Source organism: Salvelinus namaycush, unplaced genomic scaffold (genome assembly GCF_016432855.1).
Source record: "Salvelinus namaycush isolate Seneca unplaced genomic scaffold, SaNama_1.0 Scaffold340, whole genome shotgun sequence".
NCBI classification, from domain to species: Eukaryota; Metazoa; Chordata; class Actinopteri; order Salmoniformes; family Salmonidae; genus Salvelinus; species Salvelinus namaycush.
The window spans coordinates 130,277-141,221 of NW_024060342.1; the positions used below are offsets into that span (position 1 = coordinate 130,277).

The 10,945-nt window shown below is 47.7% G+C and overlaps 1 protein-coding gene across 1 annotated transcript in view; it reads left to right on the top strand.

The window, feature by feature from the left end:
• The window catches only part of LOC120040304 (serine/threonine-protein kinase SMG1-like), a 97,148-nt gene extending 87,220 nt beyond the window's left edge, over positions 1–9,928 (top strand). Inside the window, exons 61-65 of the mRNA XM_038985504.1 lie at positions 972–1,195; positions 1,374–1,474; positions 1,753–1,929; positions 5,681–5,787; positions 8,032–9,928. Coding sequence (XP_038841432.1) covers positions 972–1,195; positions 1,374–1,474; positions 1,753–1,929; positions 5,681–5,787; positions 8,032–8,109 — 687 coding nt within the window. The 3' untranslated portion in view covers positions 8,110–9,928. The remainder of the gene's footprint in view (positions 1–971; positions 1,196–1,373; positions 1,475–1,752; positions 1,930–5,680; positions 5,788–8,031) is intronic.
• The last annotated feature ends 1,017 nt before the right edge of the window (positions 9,929–10,945 follow it).

Consider the following 10,945-nt stretch of genomic DNA (forward strand, 5'->3'; position numbering starts at 1 on the left):
GTCTACTTAGTTCATTGACTGTAGAGGAACCAGATAACAGCTGGGTCTGGTCTACTTAGTTCATTGACTGTATAATATGAACCAGGTAACAGCTGGGTCTGGTCTACTTAGTTCATTGACTGTATAATATGAACCAGATAACAGCTGGGTCTGGTCTACTTAGTTCATTGACTGTAGAGGAACCAGGTAACAGCTGGGTCTGGTCTACTTAGTTCATTGACTGTATAATATGAACCAGGTAACAGCTGGGTCTGGTCTACTTAGTTCATTGACTGTAGAGGAACCAGATAACAGCTGGGTCTGGTCTACTTAGTTCATTGACTGTAGAGGAACCAGGTAACAGCTGGGTCTGGTCTACTTAGTTCATTGACTGTAGAGGAACCAGATAACAGCTGGGTCTGGTCTACTTAGTTCATTGACTGTAGAGAAACTAGATAACAGCTGGGTCTGGTCTACTTGGTTCATTGACTGTATAATATGAACCAGATAACAGCTGGGTCTGGTCTACTTAGTTCATTGACTGTAGAGAAACTAGATAACAGCTGGGTCTGGTCTACTTGGTTCATTGACTGTATAATATGAACCAGATAACAGCTGGGTCTGGTCTACTTAGTTCATTGACTGTATAATATGAACCAGGTAACAGCTGGGTCTGGTCTACTTAGTACATTAACTGTATAATATGAACCAGGTAACAGCTGGGTCTGGTCTACTTAGTTCATTGACTGTATAATATGAACCAGGTAACAGCTGGGTCTGGTCTACTTAGTTCATTGACTGTATAATATGAACCAGGTAACAGCTGGGTCTGGTCTACTTAGTTCATTGACTGTATAATATGAACCAGATAACAGCTGGGTCTGGTCTACTTAGTTCATTGACTGTAGAGGAACCAGGTAACAGCTGGGTCTGGTCTACTTAGTTCATTGACTGTAGAGGAACCAGTGAAATGTCTCTTCTGTCTCCCGTAGGACGAGGAGAACGCGCTGGCGGAGGGGGAGGAAGTGACCTACGAGGGCAGCGTGCGCCAGTTCCTGTTGGAGTACAAGGCGTGGCAGGACAACGTGCAGATCGTGCTGTTCACTGTCGTCCAGGCAACGGGCCAGCCCCGGGGGGGAGGAGCCAGTCAAGAGGGGGTGGAGCTACTGCAGGAGATACCTGCTACCCTGAAGGAGCTACACACACAGAGCACCAGGTACACACACACACACACACACACACACACACACCCTGAATGAGCTACAAACACCCCTACCCGTACTGACAGTGGCCACTCTGTCCCTCCTCTCTGTCCCTCCTCTCTGTCCCTCCTCCCTGTCCCTCCTCCCTGTCCCTCCTCTCTGTCCCTCTCTGTCCCTCCTCTCTGTCTTCAGTGTGTATAACGGCCTGGTTGGCTTTGCGTCTCCGTTGGTGACAGAGAGGGGTGGAAACTGTTCCAGCCCCACCTCTACAGCTCAGACCAGCTTCGCTGCAGGTAACTACACCTCCCTCATTGTGTGCTACCCTGGCTGAGGGCACCCTATTCCCAATGTGGTGCACTACTATGGGCCCTAGGTTAAAAGTATGGCACTACATAGGGAATAGGGGGCCCCTTTGTTTAATGTGATAACCTGTGTTAAATACCAGAATGATTAAAAATAGCATATCGCTTCAGAGCTCACAGGCTATGATTACTTTCTCTCCTGTTCTCTTCTCTTTACTATCTTTCTCTCCTTCCTGCTCTTTCCTTTTCTCTCTCTCGCTCTCTCTCAGCGGTGAGGTGCAGCGGTGTGAAGACTCAGACGGACTCAATGTCCCAGAATTCACGCAAGCTCCTCCCCCGTAACCTTGGCACCCCGGCGGACACCCCCCCCAGCGCTCAGACGATGACCAGCAAGGGTCTGAATCCCAGCCCCAAACGGGCTGTACGTGACCCCAAGACGGGACGAGGTACGACCCCTAACCATCCATCTAACCCCTGACCTCCAATTAAATTAGTCTATAATTAGAAGAAGCAGCTGTACTGCTGCCCAAATGGCCCCCTATTCCATATAGACTGCTGCCCAACGGTCCCAAATGGGACCCTGTAGACTGCTGCCCAACTGTCCCAAATGGGACCCTATTCCATATAGACTGCTACCCTAGCTGTCCCAAATGTGACCCTATTCCATATATACTGCTACCCTAACGGTCCCAATTGGGACCCTATTCCATATAGACTGCTACCCTAGCTGTCCCAAATGGGACCCTATTCCATATAGACTGCTGCCTAACTGTCCCAAATGGGACCCTATAGACTGCTGCCCAACTGTCCCAAATGGGACCCTATTCCATATAGACTGCTACCCTAGCTGTCCCAAATGTGACCCTATTCCATATAGACTGCTACCCTAACGGTCCCAATTGGGACCCTATTCCATATAGACTGCTACCCTAGCTGTCCCAAATGGGACCCTATTCCATATAGACTGCTACCCTAGCTGTACCAAATGGGACCCTATTCCATATAGACTGCTACCCTAACGGTCCCAATTGGCCCATGTTGACTCCAATACTTCCCACAGTGGTGTCCAGTTGGCTGGATGTCCTTTGGGTGGTGGACCATTCTTTATTTTTTATTTTTTTTATTATTATTTTTTATCCCATTTTCTCCCCATTTTCGTGGTATCCAATCGCTAGTAATTACTATCTTGTCTCATCGCTACAACTCTCGTACGGGCTCGGGAGAGACGAAGGTCGAAAGCCATGCGTCCTCCGAAGCACAACCCAACCAAGCCGCACTGCTTCTTAACACAGCGCGCCTCCAACCCGGAAGCCAGCCACACCAATGTGTCGGAGGAAACACCGTGTACCTGGCCCCCTTGGTTAGCGCGCACTGCGCCCGGCCCGCCACAGGAGTCGCTGGAGCGCGATGAGACAAGGATATCCCTACCGGCCAAACCCTCCCTAACCCGGACGACGCTATGCCAATTGTGCGTCGCCCCACGGACCTCCCGGTCGCGGCCGGCTGCGACAGAGCCTGGGCGCGAACCCAGAGACTCTGGTGGCGCAGTTAGCACTGCGATGCAGTGCCCTAGACCACTGCGCCACCCGGGAGGCCCCGGTGGACCATTCTTGATACACACAGAAACTGTGGAGCGTGAAAAAGTGCAGTGTTGCATTTCTTGGCACAAACCGGTGCGCCTGGCACCTACTACCCTACCCCGTTCAAAGGCACTTAAATCTTTTGTCTTGCCCATTCACTCTCTGAATGGCACACATACAGTCGTGGCCAAAAGTTTTGAGAATGACACAAATATTAATTTTCACAAAGTTTGCTGCTTCAGTGTTTTTAGATATTTTTGTCAATTACATGAAGTTGATGCAAAGAGTCAATATTTGCAGTGTTGATCCTTTTTCAAGACCTCTTCAATCCGCCCTGGCATGCTGTCAATTAACTTCTGGCCCACATCCTGACTGATGGCAGCACATTCTTGCATAATCAATGCTTGGAGTTTGTCAGAATTTGTGGGTTTTTGTTTGTCCACCTGCCTCTAGAGGATTGACCACAAGTTCTCAATGGGATTAAGGTCTGGGGAGTTTCCTGGCCATGGACCCAAAATATCGATGTTTTGTTCCCCGAGCCACTTAGTTATCACTTTTGCCTTATGGCAAGGTGCTCCATCATGCTGGAAAAGGCATTGTTCGTCACCAAACTGTTCCTGGATGGTTGGGAGAAGTTGCTCTCGGAGGATGTGTTGGTACCATTCTTTATTCATGGCTGTGCTCTTAGGCAAAATTGTGAGTGAGCTCACTCCCTTGGCTTAGAAGCAACCCCACACATGAATGGTCTCAGGATGCTTTACTGTTGGTATGACACAGGACCGATGGTAGTGCTCACCTTGTCTTCTCCGGACAAGCTTTTTTCCGGATGCCCCAAACAATCAGAAAGGGGATTAATCAGAGAAAATTGCTTTACCCCAGTCCTCAGCAGTCCAATCCCTGTACCTTTTGCAGAATATCAGTCTGTCCCTGATGTTTTTCCTGGAGAGAAGTGGCTTCTTTGCTGCCCTTCTTGACCACCAGGACATCCTACAAAAGTCTTGGCCTCATTGTGTTTGCAGATGCACTCACACTTGCCTGCTGCCATTCCTGAGCAAGCTCTGTACTGGTGGTGCCCCGATCCCGCAACTGAATCAACTTTAGGAGACGGTCCTGGCACTTGCTGGACTTCCTTGGGCGCCCTGAAGCCTTCTTCACAACAATTGAACCGCTCTCCTTGAAGTTCTTGATGATGTGATAAATGGTTGATTTAGGTGCAATCTTACTGGCAGCAATATCCTTGCCTGCGAAGCCCTTTTTGTTCAAAGCAATGATGACAGCACGTGTTTCCTTGCAGATAACCATGGTTGACAGAGGAAGAACAATGATTCCAAGCACCACCCTCCTTTTGAAGCTTCCAGTCTGTTATTCAAACTCAATCAGCATGACAGAGTGATCTTCAGCCTTGTCCTCAACACTCACACCTGTGTTAACGAGAGAATCACTGACATGATGTCAGCTGGTCCTTTTGTGGCAGGGCTGAAATGCAGTGGAAATGTTTTTTGGGGATTCAGTTCATTTGCATGGCAAAGAGGGACTTTGCAATTAATTGCAATTCATCTGATCATTCTTCATAACATTCTGGAGTATATGCAAATTGGCATCATACAAACTGAGGCAGCAAACTTTGTGAAAATTAATATTTGTGTCATTCTCAAAACTTTTGGCCACGACTGTACACAATCCATGTCTCAAGGCTTAAAAATCCTTATTTAACCTGTCTCTCCCCTTCATCTATACTGATTGAAGTGGATTTAACAAGTGACATCAATATGTGTATATATTTTTTAATTTTATTTAACTAAGCAAGTCCGTTAAGAATAAATTCTTATTTACAATGACGGCCTACACCAGCCATACACAGATGACGCTGGGCCAATTTTGCACCACCCTATGGGACTTCCAATCACAGCCGGTTGTGATACTGCCTGGATTCAAACCAGGGTGTCTGTAGTGACACCTCAAGCACTGAGATGCAGTGCCTTAGATCGCTGTGCCACTCGGGAAATAAAATATATAAAGTAACACAATAAGAATAACAATAACGAGGTTATATACAGGGGGTGCCGGTACAGAGTCAGTGTGCGGGGGTACAGGTTAGAGGTAATTTGTACATGTAGGTAGGGGTGAAGTGACTATGCATAGATAATAAACAGCCAGTAGCAGCAGTGTACAAGACAGAGGGGGGGGTCAATGTAAATAGTCTGGTGGCTATATGACTAATTGTTCAGCAGTCTTATGGTTTGGGGGTAGACGCTGTTAAGGAGCCTTTTGGTCCTAGACTTGGCGCTCCGATACCGCTTCCCGTGCGGTAGCAGAGACAATAGTCTATAACTTGGGTGACTGGAGTCTCTGACAATTTTTTGGGCCTTCGTAGGACACTGCCTATTATATAGGTCCTGGATGGCAGGAAGCTTGGCCCCAGTGATGTACTGGGCCGTACGCACTACCCTCTGTAGCGCCTTATAGTCAGATGCCGAGCAGTTGCCATACCAGGTGGTGATGCAACCGGTCAGGATGCTCTCAACGGTGCAGCTGTAGAACTTTTTGGGGATCTGGCGACCCATGCCAAATCTGACGTGGTGGTGTGTGTGTGTGTGTGTGTGTGTGTGTGCTGCAGCTGTCCAGGAGAGGAACTCGTACGCGGTGAGCGTGTGGAAGAGGGTGAAAGCCAAGCTGGAGGGGAGAGACGTGGACCCCAACAGGAGGATGAGTGTCACTGAGCAGGTAACTACACACTGAGCAGGCAGCTACACGCTGCTTTACACACTGAGCAGGTAACTACACACTGAGCAGGTAACTACACACTGCTTTACACACTGAGCAGGCAGCTACACGCTGCTTTATCAACTGAACAGGCAGCTACACGCTGCTTTATCAACTGAACAGCCAGCTACACGCTGCTTTATCAACTGAACAGCCAGCTACACGCTGCTTTATCAACTGAACAGCCAGCTACACACTGCTTTATACACTGAACAGCCAGCTACACACTGCTTTATACACTGAGCAGGTAGCTACACGCTGCTTTACACACTGAGCAGGTAACTACACACTGAGCAGGCAGCTACACGCTGCTTTACACACTGAGCAGGTAACTACACACTGAGCAGGCAGCTACACGCTGCTTTACACACTGAGCAGGTAACTACACACTGAGCAGGTAACTACACACTGCTTTACACACTGAGCAGGCAGCTACACGCTGCTTTATCAACTGAACAGGCAGCTACACGCTGCTTTATCAACTGAACAGCCAGCTACACGCTGCTTTATCAACTGAACAGCCAGCTACACGCTGCTTTATCAACTGAACAGCCAGCTACACACTGCTTTATACACTGAACAGCCAGCTACACACTGCTTTATACACTGAGCAGGTAGCTACACGCTGCTTTACACACTGAGCAGGTAACTACACACTGAGCAGGCAGCTACACGCTGCTTTACACACTGAGCAGGTAACTACACACTGAGCAGGCAGCTACACGCTGCTTTACACACTGAGCAGGTAACTACACACTGAGCAGGCAGCTACACGCTGCTTTACACACTGAGCAGGCAGCTACACACACTGAGCAGGCAGCTACACGCTGCTTTATCAACTGAACAGCCAGCTACACGCTGCTTTATCAACTGAACAGCCAGCTACACGCTGATTTACACACTGAGCAGGTAGCTACACGCTGCTTTATCAACTGAACAGCCAGCTACACGCTGCTTTACACACTGAACAGCCAGCTACATGCTGCTTTACACACTGAACAGCCAGCTACATGCTGCTTTACACACTGAACAGCCAGCTACACGCTGCTTTACACACTGAACAGCCAGCTACACGCTGCTTTACACACTGAACAGCCAGCTACACGCTGCTTTATCAACTGAACAGCCAGCTACACGCTGCTTTATCAACTGAACAGCCAGCTACACGCTGCTTTATCAACTGAACAGCCAGCTACACGCTGCTTTATCAACTGAACAGCCAGCTACACGCTGCTTTATCAACTGAACAGCCAGCTACACGCTGCTTTATACACTGAACAGCCAGCTACACGCTGCTTTATACACTGAACAGGCAGCTACACGCTGCTTTATACACTGAACAGGCAGCTACACGCTGCTTTATACACTGAACAGGCAGCTACACGCTGCTTTATACACTGAACAGGCAGCTACACGCTGCTTTATCAACTGAACAGGCAGCTACACGCTGCTTTATCAACTGAACAGGCAGCTACACGCTGCTTTATCAACTGAACAGGCAGCTACACGCTGCTTTATCAACTGAACAGGCAGCTACACGCTGCTTTATCAACTGAGCAGGCAGCTACACGCTGCTTTATACACTGAGCAGCCAGCTACACGCTGCTTTATCAACTGAGCAGCCAGCTACACGCTGCTTTATCAACTGAGCAGCCAGCTACACGCTGCTTTATCAACTGAACAGCCAGCTACACGCTGCTTTATCAACTGAACAGGCAGCTACACGCTGCTTTATCAACTGAACAGGCAGCTACACGCTGCTTTATACACTGAACAGCCAGCTACACACTGCTTTATCAACTGAACAGCCAGCTACACGCTGCTTTATCAACTGAACAGGCAGCTACACGCTGCTTTATCAACTGAACAGGCAGCTACACGCTGCTTTATCAACTGAACAGGCAGCTACACGCTGCTTTATACACTGAGCAGCCAGCTACACGCTGCTTTATCAACTGAGCAGCCAGCTACACGCTGCTTTATCAACTGAACAGCCAGCTACACGCTGCTTTATCAACTGCTACACACTTTGTTGACTACACTTTCCTCCTCCTTTGCCTTATCCCGGTCTCTCTCTCTCCTCTCCTCCTGCTCTCCCTCTCCTCCTCCTCCTCTCTCCCCTACCTGTCTCCTCTCTCCCCTACCTGTCTCCTCCTCTCTCCCCTACCTGTCTCCCCACCTCCCCTCTTTCCCTCTCCTCTCCAGGTGGACTGTGTGATAAAGGAGGCCACCAATGTGGACAACCTGTCCCAGCTGTACGAGGGCTGGACAGCCTGGGTGTGAATGGTGTCTCCCTGTGGTGCATCTCTTTGGTTCCAGCACACAACAGAGCCTCGCAGAGGGAGGGTCAGCCATCCAACCCAACCTCCAGACCAGACACCCGGATACGTACATACCCTGTTACCCACCTGCCCTGTTCTGGCAGGGTTAGGGTTAGGTGTGTCTGTCTGGGCCTGGGGGGTGAAGGAAGGAGAGGAGGAGCCACTGGAGCAGCAGCACCCAACCGTGCCACACGCTGATGGGGAAGGAGGGGGAGAGGGGGGGGGTCAAGATACTCCCCCCACCCCGATATAACCTCCTAGGGGTCCACCATGGAACCCCTACTCCCTTCCGTAGCAGCACTAGAGCTGTCTGTCTGCCTGGCTGATTGGCTGGCTAAACCCAGTCCCACCCAACCTGCCACCTGGCAATAGACCAAGCTAACACAACCAGCTAAAGGGTCACTCTGCAGTCTGTCTGCAGCCTGATATGACCACTCTGCCTGTCTGTACGGGTGGGGGGGTCTGTCTGGGACAGGAAGGGGAGCAGAGGAATTGGTAGGGAAGGTATGGTGATAAGGCCCTCCCCCTCTACCCTATGTTTTGAATAACCTTTACCCTCCCCTAATGAAAACCAACACCACCACCCTCCTTCACTGTTACCACCGATGACAACCCCCTTTGACAGCTGAGCTGGTTTACCCAGCAATGCCGTTGGGTTTGGACCTCATAAAAAGGGGCGGAGAAAGGGGAGGCTTTGCCAGGTGTGGTCTGCAGAGCTGATTGGCTGTGCCTGTTTTTAAACCAATCTCCTCCCTGATGGTACAGTGATTCTGATTGGCCAGCGACTGAGCTGCGTGAGTTGTGACTGGGCAGGTGTGGAGTGGGGGGGGAAGGGAAGAATCTGTTGGCTCAATGGACTCCATCCAAAGCCTGAGAGGGGAAATGATTTCAGGAAATAAAATAGTGTAATCAGACTTTCTGTCTTTTTTCTTTTTTTCTTCTCTCAAACATTAATTGTAAAACTGAAGAAAAAAAATACTTATTTTACAAAGCTCTTTAGAAATTGTGTATCACACAAGTTTGACATTAAAAATGGATTGTCAAGTGGAGATGGGGGTTTTTGGGGAGAAAATTCAGTCGTGTTTTGGGGAGAAGATTCAGTCGTGTGGCGCTTTCTTTTTATTGATATGTTTCGGCACTGCGTAACGATGTGCCTCAAGTTAACTAATCCTATTGTCTGAAGTTACCTTTTTGTTTTTTTGAGGGGAGTTAAGATTTCGGGATTGACTGAGAAAGGATGACAAAGTGGGCAAAGTTCTAGCTAGTTACTATCTGAACCTTGGTCTACGTCCCAAACAGCACCATATCCCCTATACAGTGCAATACTTTTGACCAGAGACATATATGGGTCAAAGGTCATGCCCTAAATAGGGAATAGGGTGCCATTTGGAATGCAAGCCTTGACCTGAGAGAAATCCATGTATAATACTTTTTCTTCAATGTGAATCTTTATTCATATCTGTTGTATTTTGTAGGCTTCTCTCCTCCCTATCCCTTGTTTATAAAATAGAAAAGCTTAGACTAGATTGATTCCTTTTTTTGACTTGCTGCCTTGCCTGTGAGTAGTAGTAGTAGTAGTAGTAGTAGTAGCCTTCCTTCCTAATATGGGATGTATACTCCCCTTGTGTTTTACTTATCCTTACTAACTGACCCTCTAGTTTTACCTTTTTAGTGGGAGAAATAAGTGGAATAGTGGATGTTTTTTGGTGGTCGTGCAAAACTGCTATTTCTTAAAGGTTTTATTGGATTTAAGTTTGAAATAAAATTGCATTTAAAATGGTCGTCTGTTTCCGTCTGCATATGTTCTGCAAATACAAAAACACAGTTAATAAATGGGTGTATTTTATTTTTTTATTAACTAGGCAAGTCAGTTAAGAACAAATTCTTATTTATAATGATGGCCTACACATGGCCAAACCCGGACGACAAATTGTGTGCTGCCCTATGAGACTCCGAATCACTGCCGGTTGTGATACAGCCTGGATTCTAACCAGGGTGTCTGTAGTGATGCCTCTAGCACTGAGATGCAGTGCTTTAGACCGCTGTGCCACTCGGGAGCCCCATGTATTTGTGTTAAACTATGTTTTTAATGTTGATTTGATGGCTGATATTTTTCATTCTTGTACGGTGATGCCAATGAAAATACAGTAAAAGTAGTTCTATTCTAGAATTCTTTCTCCAGGTGGAAAGGTTGATACCGTAAACTGAACATATGAACTGCATGGACATAGAAAATGGATAATGGAAGAACATACAGATTTCTAGGACTCTACCTTCTCTGTACACTTTTCCATTGTTTTTCTACGTCCCATACTCTCATAACTACAAAGACTGAAATGTGCATGTACTCCGCTGCTTTAGATGAGAAACCACACAGTTTTCAACAATCTGGTATTTACACTGATGTGGAAACAGGATGGCTGGAGAAAGCTGGCTAACGGTTTTCAGTGGTCTTAAGGAGACAAGGGTTGTGTCCCAGACTTTTGACCAGGGCAATAGGGTACAGTTTGGGACTTGGCTGAGGAAAGGAATCCACCTCAGACTATCCGGTAATGGTTATAGACTGGTGAATGAGCTCACTGGGCTATCAGCCAATCAATATCCAGTCAGTGAGGGGGAAATGTAACACAGAGAACCTTGAGGACTTCAGCAGTGGTCCAAATGCCTGACTGATATTAAATGAATCATCCAATTCCATTTAAGCTAAATCTAATCAATCAAGTGATTTGTGAAATTGGTCAGAGGTTCACCAATTCAATTATTGTTCATTCTACTCATTTCCTTGTGGTAGGAGTTTC